The sequence below is a fragment of the Pinus tabuliformis genome, chromosome 2_1, assembly GCF_031772625.1.
Source record: "Pinus tabuliformis cultivar Carrire ecotype Pingquan chromosome 2_1, CPIR1, whole genome shotgun sequence".
Lineage (NCBI taxonomy): Eukaryota > Viridiplantae > Streptophyta > Pinopsida > Pinales > Pinaceae > Pinus > Pinus tabuliformis.
Window position 1 is genome coordinate 369,546,513 of NC_142299.1, and position 19,930 is coordinate 369,566,442.

Genomic DNA, 19,930 nt, shown 5'->3' on the forward strand with positions numbered 1-19,930 from the left:
AATGATTTGACGATAGAAGTTATGTTAATTTAGGGTTTTTTTGCCCTAGAAGACAACCCTCAATTTATATGAGGGAATTGTATTGCAATTGTGGATGATTATTTTGAGAGAGAGAGAAGGATGTGTGAGAGCGAAGAAGAAATTACAAAGGATTTGCTGTAGGTTGTATCGCTTCATTTTGTTGGATAATATAAAAGGAAGGACTGGTTATTTCTCTGTGGACGTAGCCCAAATTGAGTGAACCATGTATATCTATGCCTCTCTTATTTTATGCATTTCTGTATTTGTGTTTCTGAAATATTTAACGTGTTCCATTGCTTTGTAATATATAATTTTCTAACATTTATTGTGAACCAATTTAGTATATATTGAATGATTTTTTTGTAATGTTTATAAGTAAATGTTTTATTTTAAATATAATTGAATTTACAGATTTTGTTTTGTAAAATGATTGTAATACACATTTTATTATAATGGGAAGAGAAAACAATATATTAAAGATTATCATTTATTTTATATATATATATATATATATTTTATTTATTTTTAATATTTTAATAATAAATAATATAAATTTAATTTTAAGATTAATGTGAATTCAAACTTCAAACTTCAATTAGTATAAGAGATTCTTTTTAGAGTAATGATTTGACTATTAAAATATATGGAAGTGTACTTATTCTATTTCTCTCAAACTCTAAATTGGTACAAGAGATTCTCTTTAAAATAATGATTTGAATATTAAAGTATATGAAAGTGTATATACTCTATTTCTTTCATATTTGAACATGTGAGAAAGCACATATTTTGATAATTAAGACCACTCAAATTTTATCTATACATTCTTTAAATCATGGCTTAAGAATTAAGAGAAATTTATGTGACTTATTAAAAAGAAACACATCATCTTAACCATTAGGCCAACTCAAATTATACCCATACATTACAATCTTAAAACCATGACTTAAAATAAGATATGATAAGATAATTATATTTATGTCCAACTAATGACCACAGAGTAGGTCAAAGGGATGGTTGAGTACAATGATGTCCATAAAATGCGGGAGAACCGAACCGTCTCCTATAAAAAATGCAATGCATGAATATAAAAGGTACAATGCAGGAACATAAAAGATACAATGGAATGCCCTGACGAAGAGGATCAGACCCATCTCTCCTAAAATCCGAGATTGACTGAAGAGCACTGAAACAAATTATGTGACGTATTAGAAAGAAACACATCATCTTAACCATTAGGTCCACTCAAATTGTACACATACATTATTGAAATCATGAATTAAGAATTAAGGTAAATTTTAAAAACCAAAGGTTTGGAGAATCGATAACTTCATTGCCATTATTACACCACATATTTAGAGACTTGAACCCATGTAGCTAGGGAAATGAATTTTCACCAAATCATTAATCTAAGATCATTTGGTTTACCAAACCACTCAAGCTAAGATCCTTTCACCCAAAATTATGATAAAAGTTATGAGTAAAACATAAAATCAATTTCCATAAATATTTATTGGGCATATAACATTTACCATTTTTTTCAATACATTTGAGAGAATTTTTTTGAATATTTCTCCTCATTTTGAAAATAACAATCCAAAGAAAGTAAATCAATTGATTGCAATTTGGACAACTTCAAGTAATATAAACATTGAGTGAAGTCCAAAAATATCCGGAAAAAAACCAAACTTTCTAAAAACTTAATAAGTGGTTTCTTACTTTTTTTTTTTTTTTTTTGAAGGTGGCAAAACCTATCAAACTCAGGTCTCAAACCAACAGTGAGGACATCCATCTCTGGCTGCTATCCGCGAATGTCGGTTTGACTCATCACTGTTATCAAGGAAAACCACGCCACCTGTAATAACCCGCTGGTGGGACGTAAGGGAGCAGGCTTTCACTCTTGCCAGATGCCTTTGGGTCTTGGGCCGTTAACTTGTTTCCTTACGTCCGAGGAAGACGAGCTCTTAGCCAAGCAGAAACAGTTTTACGGCATACTCCAGGCCGAAGTGGTTTCTTACTTATAATTCATAACATCAATTATAATTAAACCTAATTACAAAACATAAATAAATATTTACCAAAAAGTTTCTTAAAATTTTCATAATATGAATCACAAAAGGGTAAATTAAAATATATAAATAAATCAATAAATATATTTAATAAATACAATCTTTCCAATATTTACATTTAATAAAAAATATCCGTTACACTTATCTATTAATGATAATAATTATTATTAGCGGAATCAATTAAATTACGTTACGTTACTACACATTACATATTTCACCAGCTCACCAAAATTGAGTTTGTAAAGTTTATTTAAACCTCTTTAACATTTAACATCTCTTAATGTGACGAAGACATCACCGAAAAAGTACGAATTTGCAAGTACAAACAAAAAATGCTGATGATGTGAACAGTGGAAGAAAGAAACATTCTATTGGTTCCGGGTGGGGTTTGGTATGCTGCAGCAGCATTTATGGACACTGACCGCGTAAAGTCTCGCACCTGTCACTTCACATCTGCCTCTCCCTCACTTCGCAGAAGTATCTGAATATGGTAAGAAAGATTCAAATTCTTCCCAGCCACTTAACTGCAAACAAATCGGCCAATTAACTGCACACATCTTCCCGGAACGTTCCCAGCACACTCAATCCCCTGTTATCTTCTTCTTCTTCTGCAAATTTCCTAAAAGACCAGACCCTCACATGGGAATTCATTATTATTACTGTCGGTGAGGAATTGTCCTCACTTCACAGAAATGTTCGTAGAACTTGCCAACGTACTCGTTTCTTATGGTCTTCTTCTTCTTCAAGTTCAGTACGAAATTAGGGCGACGCGTATGGGGCTCCTCTACTGTTATTATTATTATTATAATTATGCTTGTGGAGTTGTCCATGCTATGGCAGTGAGAAGGATTCTGTTTTCCTCTGCTACTGGCAATTCAAATTCTCATATCAAAATCTTTAACATATCAAAGTCTTTAACAGGCTTTTGAAAGACTGAGAGAGAAAGAGAGGCTGTGTATTAAAATGGCAGACGAGTTGACTGCCCGTACGGGACGCCAACACCAGCGCTATGATAAAGAGTACCGCCTCGTTGCAGGGTAACGAAATTCGCCTTATAAAAAACCCTCTCCTGTGAATTTAATGTCAAGACATGCAGTTTTTTTATGGCTGTAAAATCAGGTGCTGGGCGTGCTAGGTTTTTGCTTTTCTTTAGGTTTTTATGTGAGTTGCGTTGTACAGGTGCATTCCATACAGGTACAAGGAGTCCGGTGAGGCTTGCAACGGTACCCAGGAATTGGAGGTGCTGATGGTTTTTTCACATGATGGAATGGCACTTCTATTTCCAAAGGTTTGTATTGAAAAATAAATTGACATCAAATCTTCCTTTCATTCTTAAATAAGACACTGTATGTTGTTTGCTTTTTCAATCCTAGCACCATTGGATTTCAAAAATTACAATAACTAAGTGCTCTAGCCTTTTGCCAAAACACCCAATTGAAAACAATAACACCCGTGACTGAACCAAAGTATCATAACTAAACATGACCCCAAAGAACGTGAGGTCTAGGACTCGGGCATAAACAAAGATAATTATGCAGCAGCAGGCAAGAGTCCAGCAGAGGTTTGTCTCTGTGGTTTGGGGTTGGTACCCAACCTGTACCAGTCAATTCATTCTCAACAGCAATATAATCCCAGCCACCATTGCTAGGTTTAGAAGGCCTGGTTGTCTTGGAAGTGGCAAAGGTTTTGTATAAAATGCTTCCTTTAACTATTGATATAAACGGTAGTGCACATATGGGAGCCACAAAGTAGCCACCATAAGCCAGAATAGATTAGGCTAAGGCATGGTTAGCTGACAAAACAACTCAGCAGCATAGTACCTATTAAAACTGCCAATTGGGAATGTTATATGGCTTGAAACAGTCCGGTTCCAAGGTGACTAGAAATAGTACAGAAATAGCACTGTCACGGACTCTTTTTCTGTACTTCGGCTTAGCGCTTCCTAACCATAGGGGGATCACTAGATGATTTTAGGAGTCAAACTACGATGCAATAAATAATCAGTGATACTTAAATCAAGCTGCCAACTTGCTGTACTGAAGAAATCAATGTGTAATAATGAAAAAAATAACGAGCAATAAGTGATTAAATGACTGAAATTTAACACAAAATGATGCAATACTTATCAATGATTTTGAGGACGAAATCTAAAACGATTACACCATAAAAAATGTTCTAGTAAAAGTGTGGATTAGAATTTACTGCAAGCTGTAAATTGACTTTCTGAAGCTAAAAAGGGATGAAAATCTATGCAGAAAATTAATACGAAGCTGGCAACGAAACTCAGTGCAGCTGTATGGCAAAAAACACACTTATTACAGCTGTTTTAGCTGTAATAATGAAAAAAATAACGAGCAATAAGTGATTAAATGACTGAAATTTAACACAAAATGATGCAATACTTATCAATGATTTTGAGGACGAAATCTAAAACGATTACACCATAAAAAATGTTCTAGTAAAAGTGTGGATTAGAATTTACTGCAAGCTGTAAATTGACTTTCTGAAGCTAAAAAGGGATGAAAATCTATGCAGAAAATTAATACGAAGCTGGCAACGAAACTCAGTGCAGCTGTATGGCAAAAACACACTTATCTAATTGCAGAAAACAGAAATTACAGCCAAGAGTTATAGCTGTTTTAGTGAATATATATATATATTTTACAGTATTTTTCGATTTTTAATTTTTATCAGGTTTTTTAAATGCATGGAAATTGAGAAAAACATGAGTTTTTCTTTCTTTTTGTGATAAAATTAAAATAACAGCAAGCTAATCTTGTTGTAATCTGGCTAAAATAGAACGATAAATGGCTTAAATGCCTACCTAAATATGCCTATCATTCACGTTAGTCAATGTTTTGATGTGGAAGCTCTTTTTAAGTGAGAAATCAAGAGCTAAGATTCAGTAAATAAGTGCTTTCTAATGGAGTCAAATGAAATAGAGAGAAGAGAAAGCGAGTCAGGGTAGAAGACGATCCAACCCTAACACTCAATCCTTAGTAAAATCAAGATTAAACACCAGTCAAAGCCTAAAAAAATATAAGTTTCACGCATAAAGAACTTGCATTAGTTGCAATGATATTTTTTCTCTATTAATAAAGTTGTAGGTAGATTAGAGTTCTATCAAGTTTTGACAACACACTTCAAGGTACAAATCATTTTTGCTGAATGGGATAATACTAGTTATAATTTGGCAAAACCAATCCACCACCACATGTACTCCATGTGAGTAGTTAATCTCAATCTCTCTAGGGGGAATAGAATGAGGAGGGGAAGAAGAAAGGATGAGCGCAAGCCCTCAAGATCTCACAAAAGAAGGTTCACCCTTCTTTTCCTTAGTACAAAATATAGACGAATAAGAGAATAAGAATAGGTAAGATATAAATAGAAAGGATATAAAAATAGTAGTTTCCAAATATAGCATTCATTTTTTTGAGTCAAAATAGCACATGTATGAAGAAACTACCTCTCTGAAAGATCACCTTCCTTCCATAATAACCACCCATAAGAGAAATTGCACATCCATAAGGCTAATTTTTTCTTTTAATACATCTTTTTTCATGCCTAGAATAGACCCTATGAATTTCTCAAGGGGAGAATACCCTAAAATTTAGCTTTAAGTTACACCATAAACGAGAATCAAATAGTATACGAGCTAGGCTAATTTTGGGAAGGAGAAACTTTTAAAATAATAATGTAAGCTCCTCTAGGCCATTTTGATGTGTATTATGGTTTCTCCTTCTCGTAGAGGGAAATGTTTACATCATTTTCTTTCTCTTAGAGATTATTCCTCATCGACTTTGACACATGATTTGAGGGGTGATCTAGAGGCTAGAGCATCTTGATGGTCGTTAGCGTCATCAGAAGTCATCTCGCATCCAACAAGATTGATCATCATTGGGTCTTGATTGGACATTTTGGTTAGTGTTTGATTTAAGATCATTATTCACGCTAATAGGTAGTGCTTGTTCCTTGCGGTCTGTTACCCATGTACCATTGGGGGTAACATAGAATTTTCCAGTGCCATCATTTACCACCATTGTAAGCCCAAGGTCACAAGTCAAAGCCATGTAAAATCCATGTGAGGCCTTGTGTTAGGTCTCTTAGACCCATGTCTTGTCAAATTGAGTATGTATCTATTTTGTTTGGTCAGACCATGCCTTGTCCCTTGAAAGCTTCATCTAGGTGATTAGAGGACCTAGATAGGGTTCTCATGAGGATTCGTGGTATTTTGGGAGCCTGCATTTGTAGGAGTGATCACTACTGTATGGGCTACTCCAGCTCATGTCAAGGTGTACCTATGCCATTCACGTTAGTGTCTATAGAGTATGTAGGTGACCTTGGCTTTGGTGCAGAATTACTCATGACGTCTCTCACAACATAACAGTTTCTTGTGACAACTTTCACATTTCCCAAAGCAGTTCACAATTCCCAATGTAAAATGGTTAAGGTGGTTAAAAAGTCACCTTAGTCTCATAGTACATAGTATAGAGCATGATGAGAGGATTCCATGCCAGTTGGAATATTTTTTATTTGAGCATATGATGGTTTGTTACTACTTGTTCAAACTTGGTCAACAATATAGGTAAAACTTAAAGGGGGATTTTGCATTAGAGCGTTGGGTTGTTTGTGACATGCATGACGTCAAAATAAATCTACTCAATGAAAGGAATAAAACCCACGTTTTAGATCTTGCAAATCCTTAGGGGCATTAGAGTTCATCCACTTGGGCATGATGATGTGGCAAAACAAGTTTCTAAGAGGCTTCATAGGGGCAAAACTTGACAACATTGTCATGTCAAGATTGATCCACAAAACAAGAGGAACAACACACATGTCTCGGTTTCTCTAAATTCCCAAGGGCATTAGAGCTATAGCAAAGCTGCGAGCATGATGACGTGGCATGTAGGTGATGATGTGGCAATGCTGGGCAAGAAATGAAGATTCCAAGAGATACCCAATTCAGATCTAGGCCAGTCTTAGCATACCCAAGTGTCGGAATTGTCAAAAAATCAAGGGCATTGGAGAGCCAACTTGCATGTGGCTAAGTCTAGTTACCAAAGGGAAAAGTCACGTCAAAAATAGCCGTTGGTGAAGTCAACTAGCCGTTGGAGACTTGGTGGACCAATTAGTTGAGCAATGGACCATGAACAAAGAGAATCTTGAAGTAAATTGTGGAAATTTGTCCAAGTTGACCCCCTAGTGGGTGAATTGAAAATTATGTTGTAATATTTTATGAATTAATTTACTAAGTCTCCAACTTGTGGATGCTTATTAAATATTTTATTGAGGAAAAGTTAAATTAGACATTATAATATTTCTATAAAGGCTATGCTCTCATTTGTAAATGTTGAAGTTTCTAATTTTCCTTAGTTAGAAACCCTTCATGCACTTTTTCTGATTTATTCCTATCTACTTGTTATTTTTCTTTAACAAGTTATTTACAAAGTAAATACTGAAAATAAACATCAGTGCATGCTCAACATATTATAGATCAACAACTAAAAGAAACAAGAACAAACACACCACATGGCACCATTATTTTTGGATCAATGTCCCTGGAAAAACCTAATGCGGGAAAACCGGTGCAGCTATCTGAGGGTTTTCTTATTAAGCAATATCAGAGTACAATCTGGCTGCCAAATTTGGCCTACCCAATAGAGAATTTCCTTGGCAGCTATACCTCACAGTTTGAGAGAAATCTCTTGGCTGAAACCCTGGAAAAATCCTCTCGGCAGCTCCTCAACACAAAACTGCTCTGCAACCCCAATGTCTGCCCAATCTGGACTGCGTCATCCCCTCTTTGTCTCACGTTGGCCCCGTGTCAGCCCCAGGAGGCCCTGCGTCAGCTTTTTGGGCCTTTGCATCAGACACGCTTGCCTCTCTGGTGCTCTGCGCAACACTTGGCTACCTCTGCGTGGTCCTGCGTGAGCCCTTGTTGGCTCTGCGTCACTCTCTTTGGTTGCTGCGTTGCTCTCCCGACACAATCTCTGCCTTCTCTGATTCTCTGTACTCAATGCCCCTCAGCTGCTCTCCCAATCACTGATTCTACCTCTCTTAGCAAACCCCGCTCTAGAGAATAGAATGACTGATCACTCTGGTGTCTTCTCCAAGTGACCCTCAAGCCTCCTCTTATATTTTTCCTGTTGACATCTCAACAACTGAGATTAAGTCCTTAATCAACGGCTAGATTAGATCTGGCTTGATCCATGTCTTTTGGACCATTCTAACACAGATTCATATTAATACACATTAATATTTTATTTTCCCTAAGTTTAGACTTAGGGACTCCATTAAAAATATTAATTATTTTAATATCTCTTGATCTGTTTAGAATCTGCCCAAACCCTTTCTCGGTATTGGGATCTCATGTGTCCCAACCTCTCCACCAAATTTCGTGGCTAGAGCACATCTGATGTTACCCCAAATCAACACTCCTTAGCGAGGACTGTGCTTTAGCAATACTCTTCACTGAGTATTATTCTGATCATCCGGCATCTGTTCACTAGGTCTGCTGCCCACCATCCTCTGCACTACTGCATCTTGTACTGCTGCCCATGGTTCTGCCACTACCACTGCTGCATCTGTATGAAAACTCCCTCTGCATTCATGCTGTTGCTGGTCCTTTCTCCCAACACCGCATCCGCACTGCATCTCCTCTCATCATGCTGCATCGTGCTTGCCACTGCTGCAATGCAACTCAGTTACTGAGAAGTAAGTAACTGATTTCCCAACTTTGATCTCTCTGTTGGGCTAGAGACCCTCTTGATGCTAAAGCTCCCTTTGTTGCTAACAAGTGCTCCCTCTCTGACCTCTGCGCTGCTGCAACAACTCCCTGCATCTCGCACCGTTGCATACCTCTCTGTGCCATCCTGCACTGGTGCAACACTCCCGTGCCTCTCGCACTGCTGTAGCTTGCTAGCCTCGCGCTGTGCTAGGACTCCTGCACTGTAGTTCTCTCTGCCGCTCCATCCGCATCCGTCTCTACCCACTCAGCTAGTCCTGCTACTCCTCGACAGGGCTCTCGTAGCAAGGTCTAATCCAAGAGGCTGGGTACCTCAAGGATCCTGCCCCTCATCGCTTGTAGTCCGCCTGACTACAGCTCGATGTCTCCCCACTTCTTCTCAAGTGGTGCATGTGCACTTATGGCAGAATCATCGTCTGTCAAAACTTCCTTCTCTGCCCGTGCTGGCGCTGCCTCAGTTCCGGAAGACTCTCCCTTACTCTTCTTCCTTGGGCACTGGGTCGCATAATGACCCATCTCCCCATAGTGGAAGCACTTGATCTTGGAGAGATCTTTCTTCTTCCGCTTCTCCTGCTTTCCCTTAGATGCAGGGGCCACATCCTCCTCCTCCTCCTTGACCTTGATCCCTTTGCTGCTGCTACCTGTCTTCGACTGCCGTTTGATCTCTTCCTGGCGAAGAGCTGCCCACATCTCGTCCCAAGGTGGGAGAGTCCCTCTGCCTAGGATACTCTGGACAAACACTTCCCAATCTTCTGAGACAACATTCAGGGCTGTCCTCACCATAAGCTCTTGATTTGGTGTCGCTCCTATAGCAGTCAATTGGTCTCGGATCTCATTCAGTCCTTCGAGGAAGGTGTCAATTGATTGACCCTTCTTCATCTGATACGACCTCATCTGGTTCTCGAGCAACATTCTTCTCTGCATAGAAGTATGCTGGTACAAGTTCTTGAGAGCCTCTCACATCTCATTTGCTGTTTCCTTCTCGGCTATATGTGGTACCACATGATCCTTGACCCCGTCAAGGATAATACACTTGGCCCTCACCATCGCCTCTTCATACTTGTCATTATCATTGGGGTCGACTGGGATAGCTATAACCTTCAAGGCGAAGTTCTTGACATGATTCCGGTCAAGCACTAATAAGATTCTGGCCTTCTAGACTGCGAAGTTCGATGCTCTGTCCAGTCTATCCTAGTCTCTTACCCCGTGTAGTGCCATGACACTCCTCTACTTCCCTCTTGGAAGTTCTCTGTTTGACTCCTCTGAGTCTTGATTTTCCACCTGGAAATCCTTCTGCCGCTTGTCGAGATGCCCCCTACTCTGATCGTCTTGTGCAACTGCATTACTGATCTAGGTTTCTCGGCTAGAAACCCTCGGTAACAACTCCTCCGGCCCTGCTCTGTCAGGTACTGTTCTGACTGCAGTACCTCACCAGCTCCACTTTGCAATATTTCCGCAGCCTTCTAGACTCTAACAATTGCCTTTCTGTGAACTGCGTCAGCCCCTCTTTGCCTCACATTGGCTCTGTGTCAGCCCTGGGATGCCCTGCATCAACCCTCTGGCCCTCTGCACAACTCTCGGGTTCTTCTGCGTGGGTCTGGTTGGCTCTGCGTCACACTGCTTGGCTTCTGCGCTGCTAGAAACAACTTCTGTCACCTTGGGACAACTGTTTTCTGCTGCTATTGCTCTGCTCGGCTGATGTCTTTTAGTCCTCCTGTGATTTGCAATCACGCTCTGATACCATGTTGAAGTTTCTAGTTTTCCTTAGTTAGAAACACTTCATGCACTTTTTCTGATTTATTCCTACCTACTTGTTATTTTTCTTTAACAAGTTATTTACAAAGTAAATACTAAAAATAAACACCGGTGCATGCTCAACATATTATAGATCAACAACTAAAAGAAACAATAACAAACACACCACATGACACCATTATTTTTGGACCAATGTCCCCGAAAAAACGCAATGCAAGAAAACTGATGCAGCTACTTGAGGGTTTTCTTATTAAGCAATATCAGAGTACAATCTGGGTGCCGAAACTGATCTACCCAATAGAGAATTTCCTTAGCAGCTATACCTCATAGTTTGAGAGAAATCTCCTGGCTGAAACCCTAGAAAAATCCTTCCGGCAGCTCCTCAGCACAAAACAGCTCTGCAACCCCAGCATCTGCCCAATCTGGACTGCGTCAGCCCCTCTTTGTCTCACGCTGGTCCTGCGCCAGCCTTTCTTGGCCTGTGTCAGCCCTAGGAGGCTTTGCGTCAACTTTCTGGGCCTCTGCGTCAGACACGCTGTCCTCTTTGGTGCTCTGCGCAACACTTGGCTACCTCTGCGTGGCCCTGTGTGAGCCCTTGCTGGCTCTGCGTCATTCTCCTTGGCTGCTGCGCTGCTCTCCCGACACAATCTCTGCTTTCTCTGTTTCACTGTACTCAATGCCCCTCCGTTGCTCTCCCAATCACTGATTCTACCTCTCTTAGCAAACCTCGCTATGGAGAATAGAATGACTGATCACTCTGGTGTCTTCTCCAAATAACCCTCAAGCCTCCTCTTATACTTTTCCTGTTGACATCTCAACGGTCGAGATTAAGTCCCTAATCAACGACTAAGATTAGATCTGGCTTGATCCATGTCTTTTGGACCATTCTAACACAGATTCATATTCATACACATTAATATTTTATTTTCCCTAAGTTTAGACTTAGGGACTCCATTAAAAATATTAATTATGTTAATATCTCCTGATCTGTTTAGAATCTGCCCAAACCCTTTCTGGGTGTTGGAGATCTCATGTGCCCCAACTTCTCCAAATTTCAATCTAATCTCAATTTGCTAACAATTAAATTTATCCTAAAACTAATGTTCTCTGCCATTGAGGAGCTAATACATACGTGGAAGCAAAGCAACTAGGGTCTTCCCACTTGTTTGTTTTGGTTTTGCGGGTAAATCAATATGAGGCTTTTAAACTACATCGAAAGGGGGCTTTATTATCTCAAGGGCTTTGTATTTTGCTATAGATAGAGGACAAAGGTTGGAGACGTCACAAAAAGATGGCTGCTCCTAAGGGAAATTTAATGTTGTAGGGTGGATTAAGTTAAGTGAGGGTGTTTTTTGGAAGGACCAAACCCACTCCCTAGATAGGAACCAAGCATGGCAACTTAGAGGTGTATCTACTTCACATTCCATTAAAAGGCAAGCCTCTAAGGCATAGGTAAAAAAACCAACAACCAACAATATAGAATTCTTCAAATTCCTTATTATTTTTTGCAGTTAGAGTATGATTTTTACTTGTTGGTTTCTTTGTCATATTAATTTACAACAAGCTATTCTTTGGGAAAAACTAATTAAATTGTTAGATCTAAACCCCACTTAGATACAAGTTATTATTTCTTGCAATTTACACTTGTATCTAGCCTTTTGGTTACAGTTTATGAAGTTAAGAGGGCTTTTTGCTTTGTTGGACCTGTGTTTTCAGCCACCAAAAAAGATTTCTACAGACCTACAAATAAGTATCTATTACTAGAATTTGTGATTTTTTAGCTCTATATTAATTTATAAGCAAAATTTTCATGTTAGAGTTGAATTAATTTTATTTTCCAGCCATTTAAATTATAAAATAATTTTTTGGAAAATTTATGGGTTAATAAACATAGCCTAAAAATTTGGAAATCAGTAACTAGTTGGAAATTGTTTTTTCCAACTATGTTTAGTAGAGGGGAGGACCCAAAGTCTCTACAATCACCCTCTAGCTACACTCAAGGTTAACTCTCTAGAGGTGTTTCTCACATAGTGGGTTGGCTCATCAAACAAATAGGTCACTGTCATTGCGTTTTTATGGGCTGTCATACAGGACAACAAGCCATTCTGACTTATAACTCCTTAACTAGACTTCAGAATTGATAACTAATCCCATATTTGGTGAGGGTAACCTCAATGGACCAAAATCCATAGGTTACATGCTATATCTTTGAATTGTTTTGGTTACTAATATCTCCTGTTAGAAATCTGCCATGTTTTTAGCACTGTTCTTTTGCAAGATAGAAGACAAGTCAAGAACACCTCCACCCCATTGATTCAATACAAGGTGCTTGACATAAACCAGAGTTGCTGGGGGATATTTAGGGACTCCTACCTTGGTTGTTTAGGAGGTGTTGGGCCTAAGTAGCGGGGGCCTGAGTTGAGGTGATAACGGGTCACTGCTTGTGTGTGCCTATCTAGCAAGGTTGCCAAGACCTTAGTGACCTTGCTAAAAAGATCGGTGACAGGGTCCATTAGCCTAATTTGTGGGTTCCTTCTTACAAGGTATTTTCCTTATTGGCATCTAAGTAGGCGACTTAGGGACACCTACCTTGGTTGTTTAGGAGGTGTCGGGCCTAAGTAGTGGGGGCCTGGGTTGAGGTGATAATGGGTCACTGCATGTGTGTACCTATCTAGCAATGTTGCCAAGACCTTAGCGACCATGCTAAAAAGATCGGTGACAAGGTCCATTAGCCTAATTTGTGGGTTTCTTCTTACAAGGTATTTTCCTTATTGGCATCTAAGTAGGTGGTTTTCTTTTATTTGTCAACTTGAACTCATTTTCCAGTAGGCAAAGCATACAAGATAGGGTGATTGTAGGTTGTAGTTATGGATTAGCATATATGGTTGTTTCCCCATCATAGTATATCAGCCGAGGCACCATGTATTTGAATCCATTTCCTAGTTGATAGGAATAATGGTTGATAGGCCTAATTTTTCAGAGCTCAATTATTTAAAGGTGTAGAGGACAAATATTATATGATTTTTGACATTCCATAGGGAGATCTCGTCCCCCTAAGTCATCATTGCTAACCCCTAGATTTGCCTATGCAATTGGTGGTTTAAGATCCAACTAGATTATTGGGTTGGTATTTAGTGACAGGTGTGCCAATTTTCATAATAGTTAGAGTCCATTTTCGAGGCAGAGGTAGAGGCAGAGGGATGCTCATCAATTTTTTTTAGTAATCTTCCTATTTTCTAGGAACCAGAGATCGTGGGTCCACTGGTTAGAGGTGATCACGTATTTGGGATCCTAGGGATCTCATAGTGCAAATGAGTTTTTTTTGGGCAATATGCTAGATATTGCTATTTTTAGAAGTTAAGGTTTCATGTCTCACATCATGATTATGAGCATATGTTTGGATTCGTTATAGAAAATCAAGTTCGATGACACTAATTTCATGAACTGCGAGATGTTGCTATTTTATTAGTAATGCTTGTTACCTCAAAATCTAGCAGGCCTAATGCAAAGCCCTCATTAGGTAGGGCCAAATCTTATGGCAACAGAGAAAGGGTTGCTACTATCACCTCAACAATCTTTCTCCTACTCTTTAATGGTATTTGACCACAAGGGTGGATACCCTAGATCACCTAAACAATATTCTAATGCTATGGATCAAGGTGATAAATAAGAGGTCTTTAATATGGCATAGAGTACTGATAGAGCCTAGAAAGGCCTAGATATTCAATTTCATAGTACAAATACTATATTCCTAGACCAAAGATATGGCTGCTATAGCTTAAGGTTTGATTATATGCAATAATAAGGTGCATAATGCCATATAGTAGCCAAAGAAAAGGACTTCCAAGGATAATCAACAGGAAGGAACACATGCCTTCCAATAGACACTAGGATTAGGGTTAGGAAATTGATTTTATGGCTGAAAGGTATGCATAAACAACAAATGAGTATGACATCATCCTTAAAGAAGAAGGGTTAACCATGCAAGAATGTTAGATTTTGCTTTTATGTCTTTGATTGATGCAATTCGTAATTTATGAACCATAAACATCAAAACAAATTCCATTTTTATGTATAATTTTGCCCTAAAACCCAAGAGGCTAACCCTAGATGTCTAGGAACAATAAAAAGAGGAAGAAATTTAATAATTTCTATGGATGATCAAACAATAATGATTACTGCCTTTTCTACAAGGGTTAAATGGAGTCTTCTAGGTCTAAATTTCCATGTAAAGAATTTGATGGAGGATGACTAGGGCACCCACTTTTAAAACACTAACTATTTTTCTTTTGAGGGGAGAAATTAAATATAAGGAATGCACCATCAGAGTTTCCTTATAAACTTCAAAGAGAACAATTTTGCTTGCAATAATGGAGCAAAGATTTTAACATAGATTTTAGCATTTAGTCATGGCATAAATAGAAGCCCTACTTCACGCATACAATATGCAAAATATCAAAGATAAAGCATGAAACTTACAAAATTCTCCAAAGAAGCAGTGCTTTCAATCCAAGAAAAACATCTCCATGCAAAATACTATATCCACAAGAAATTTTCACCATAGAAAATCACATCTTGCCCAAGTAGCGAAGTAAGGACTAATTTGCACTCTTTTTGTAGATAAGAGTGAAGAATGTGTGACGATCAAATGAAATGAGGGGGAGCCTCTATTTATATGAGGCTTAACACCCTCTTTTTTATAACAATACAAGCAAAAGCCCTAATTACAAGTTTACTTTCACTGTTTGATGTGACATGGCAATCTCATAACTCAAAAACATAACAAATAATGCAAAAAATACCCACACATGTGGGAGAAAAGCCTCCACTATGACGCTATCCTCCAAAAGAGCTCTAAATGCCAATTCCCACACATGAGGGAGAAAAGCCTCCACTATGATATCATCATTGTTCCACGGGGACGCATCCCCCAGGGTCGGGTGCGTGCACCCTTCGCACCCCATGCACCCGTGATGGGGTGATGTCTAGGAAAATGTTTCCCCACGTCCCCCTTTTTGGGGAGACGCGGGTGGGGACGTTTCTCCAGTGTGGGGGACGCGATTCCCCAAAAGGCCCGCGACGTTTCTCCAGTGTGGGGGACGCGATTCCCCAAAAGGGGGACGCCTGGGCGTCCCTCCTCAATATGGGTTATGTGTCCCCTGTTAAATTTACTTGTAAACAATGATTTATGACAGGGAAAACCTAGTATTTGACCATATTTCCCTACTAATGCTATGCAATTCATGGTAATGTTAAATTTTTAAAGTAAAAGTGACATTCTCCTTTATTTTTCATTTTCATCCTTTTACTTAAATTTTTAACATTACCATAAAATGACTCAGGATGTTTGAGAGGGGTTCCGACCTCATTGGATTTCATATGGAGAAAGTAGAATTTTAGATCTCACTCAAAATCCAGTGGACTTAACAGTTTTCAGGAATTCAGGATTCAATGGATTGCAATGTTTCCATTACATTTTGTTATGTACAAGGGTATGGATTTAGTATTTAATCAAGAGCACCAAGCCCTCTTTGTACTTTAGAGTGACTTTTAGACTCATCACTCCACTGTTTTTGAGTTTTAGTTATATCAATTTATTATTCCAGTGTTCAGATTTCAGTATCTATTATAGTCTATTTTTTTTAGTACTAATAAGATTCTAGAATGATGAATGATGAATTCTAATTTTAAATCAATTTAGAATCTAGAATGATGAATGATGAATTTAATTTTTAAATCAGTGTAGATTCTAGAATGGTGAATAATGAATAATGAATATGGATTGGAGTATTTCATTATTGAATCTTGTGGTCTATGGATGAATCATGTATGTATTAGTAAGGATGATGAGTATGGATCAATGTATTTCATTATTTAATTCAATTATGTATGTATCATTGTATTTATTCTTTCATTATTGATTATGAATTTGAAATATATATATATATATATATATATATACCCCAACATCCCTCTGTCCCCCCTAAATTTCCCTAAAATTTGAGGGTACTCCCACACGTCCCCCTTGTGCGTCTCCCCGCGCCTGCGTCTCCCCGTCCCGGAGTCTTGGTGGAACATTGGATATCATCCTCGAAAAGAGCTTTAAATGCCACAAGTGTCAAAGGGGATAATGAGTGCTCCATACTCCAAAAAGTAGCTCTATGTCCATGGGTATGCCTCCAAAGTGCCTCCACACCAAGACATCATCACCAAAGTGCCCTATGTCACACTCTAAAGGACAAGAGGGGTGACGTGGCACCTATCCACTCAAGCATTCAGGCCAAATAGTGATGTGTAAGCCCTTCCTTGTTATCACAAGGATAACCATCATCATATGAGCTTTGGAATAAGTAACACCCATCAAATAATGTCAAGGCTAGCCTAGGGGCATCTTGAGTCCATTAGGCACATAATCCATAAATCCAACCCCAACCTTCATTGGCTTAGCATTTCAACATCTAGGGGTACCTCAGAGTGTCAGGTACCATATGGCCGAATGCTCTACTCTAGGTGGGCAATTTTGCATCAAATGAGTCATATCTGCGCTTGGGAATGGGTAAAACTACCTCTAGAATTGCTGAATAGATTGATAATCATGTCTCCAAAGGCCTCTACTATTGTGACAATGCCACTTGAAAAAACCCTCTCAAGATCAAATGAAATCATCTATCATTAGGGACAATAACCATAAATGCATCATAGTGGACAATACCTAATTTTGGGGGCATAGTAATACTTCACATGAAGCTCACCCTCAAATGTCTAACTAGATCAATTCCCATCTGACTAGATCATGTCTAAGGGATGGTTAGCTGGATAACTCTATTAGGTGTTTCCAACCCCCAAGGGGAAGTGACATGTCCCAAGTTAGCCCATCAATCCATAGGTGTGTGTGCGAATGGTGGTTGCAAAGTGGGAAAGAGGTCCAACATCCTGAGTGTATAGCTGTAATGAGGGAGCAATCATGGAGGCATGAGTTACCCCTTTCCTTGGCTTGCTTTTTCCACCCCTCTAGTGTGCCTTTACTTCTTTGATTTGGGTGCATAACTTAGGATCCCAAGTTTGCTTTTGAAATTTTCCATTACTCCTTAAGGATGAGTCAATTTACTGCTCATCAGGGTTGCGAAAATACAAGATTTCCTTTGATAAATGAAGCATCATGTGCTTAAGGAATTGGGTGATGTCTAATGAGGTGGTAGAGCTCATGTTGGGCTTTTTCCCACACGCACTAATCAAATACCCCGACCATCTTTTGCATTTTGTCTTTTTTCTTCCATTGTGGTTTTATTATGCTTTTATCTTTTTTTTCGTCGCATCAAGCTCCCAGGCTAATTTTTCTAGGGTCAAACTCAAGGATGAGGATGAAAGGGTGCCAATCCCAATGACCAATGACCACTAGCTCGAGGAATGGAGATGAATACGGGGAAAAATGGAAAATGGTAACTATAGAATATCTTGGATGCGCTACTATAATTAAAGTCTCCCTAGTAGTTCCCTTCCTAAAACACTAAGGCCTCAGAGGAGGTCACACTGGACTACAGTCAAAGACTAACCTCCTAGGTGAAATGGGGGAACAAGAATACAATCAAGATTGGTGAATCATCTCGTTTTCCCTGTGATCCATATTAGTATGCCCATAACATTAAGTGAAAGCACATGATTTCAAAAATGGTTAAAGTACTTGTCGGTGGATGACACACCTTCCTTTAAGAAGGAATGCCAGATGGGAGAGAGAAATTTGATCGGAGCAAGAAGTGGATGACATTAACATTATGTTATGTGTTGATCAAATAAAGTTGCTTGCTCACTGGTTGTTTAAGGAGAAGAAAATTTTTCTCCTATGGGTTACCCACCTTTTGGTGGGTAGTAGTACCTATTTTTAGGCTTGAAATATTTGGAGTGATCTCCTAGCAATGACCTTCACTTTTCGTCTTTCTTATTGTTTAGGAGTTAGTCTACTATTTTTAGCAATATGATTATTAACAAGTAAGGGCACCATATTTTTGGTCTGAGTGAGTTGCTGATAATATAATATAAGATAATTATATTAATGTTTGATGAATGACCAAAATAGTAGGTCAATGGGACTGAAGAGTACAACTATAATGAATACAATGTGGGAGTGCAAGTGCAACTCCTAGAGATGCCGAAAATAATATAATGAAAGAAACCTACATTAGCATAATACTAGAACATAAGTATAAAACCATGGCAAGGGTATAGTGTTACAAAACAGTAAGTGATTTTGGATAGCTCAATAATCTGTCAAGAGAGTGAGATAGAGAGATTAGACGATAAGGCTGATCATGTCAAGGTCCCCTATGTTTTATGGTTGAAGGATATGGGGAAAATAGGGCATTGGCTTGCTGTTGGAATCTTATGAAACCATTGGGGGGTCCAACTATATGATCTAGGGGGAATGCATGAGCGAGGGATACTCTTAGCATCGAAGGTCAAAAGAAGGAAGCTTTGAATGGATGTCTAGCTACTCTCGTGGGTCTAGTAGGTAGTTTGATGGGGCAGGAGGTGCTCTACTCTGAATTTGTTTGGGGCTATGTCTCTAGCACTTTGAGAATGTGTGGCCTAATGTATGGACCAATACCGTTGAGCCAGTCTCACTAATACCGACTTGCCTTCCAGATGGGGAGGTTGAGGAGAAACCCAGAGTCTCAACATTCTGCTGTCTGGTGCATTGAATTTGTGTGGATCTTATCTCTTTAGCGCTTTGAGAATGTGTGGCCTGATGTATGGACTAATACCGTCGAGCCAGTCTCAATAATATTGGTTTTCCTCCCAGATGAGGAAGCTGAGGAGAAACATGAGGTCTCAGCATTCTGTTGTATGGTGCATTCTGTTCCAATCTGACAGATCAATAGGGAAGTATGAGGTGACTGGTCTAGTCATTCCACAATAGGACATGGCATGCATGAGCTGAGTTTGTGGCAGATCTCTCAGGTGAAGAGGGCTAAGCATCTTTGATCCTAGTTGTGTCAGTCATACATAAGACATGTATGACTGACACAAACAAAAGGAAAGGAAACAAAACAACTGTATAGGAAGTGCAACTTGTAGCTGCTACTGGAAAATGTTTCAAATTTTGGTCATTTACGGGAAGGGGGTCAATCCTCCCATCTTAGGATTTCAGCTTGAAGGTGTTATGGCTGTGCTTTTCTTCGACAGTGAATGATCTAATCCACAAAGGCTGGAACTTCATGTGTTTACCTTTGTCTTCGTGGGGTTTATCCCACTTTAGTACTAGGTCATCCACATCGAAGCTCTTTAGTACTAGCGCTTTACACAATTTTGATGCATAACAAATCTGTCCTTGGCTTTGAGCCTTTCT

The 19,930-nt window shown here is 38.9% G+C and overlaps 1 protein-coding gene across 12 annotated transcripts in view; it reads left to right on the forward strand.

Moving 5' to 3' along the window:
- Window positions 1–2,391: 2,391 nt before the first annotated feature.
- LOC149200408 (nudix hydrolase 16, mitochondrial-like) overlaps window positions 2,392–19,930 on the forward strand; it is a 92,587-nt gene continuing 75,048 nt past the window's right edge. For 2 of the 12 annotated variants that reach the window (XM_089402719.1, XM_089402721.1), the window contains exons 1-2: window positions 2,394–3,124; window positions 3,267–3,375. In XM_089402719.1, the coding sequence (XP_089258845.1) occupies window positions 3,051–3,124; window positions 3,267–3,375 (183 nt within the window). In that variant the 5' untranslated portion in view covers window positions 2,394–3,050. Of the gene's footprint in view, window positions 3,125–3,266; window positions 3,376–19,930 lie in introns of all 12 variants that reach the window. The other 10 variants (XM_089402724.1, XM_089402723.1, XM_089402720.1 and 7 more) reach the window with 10 other exon arrangements.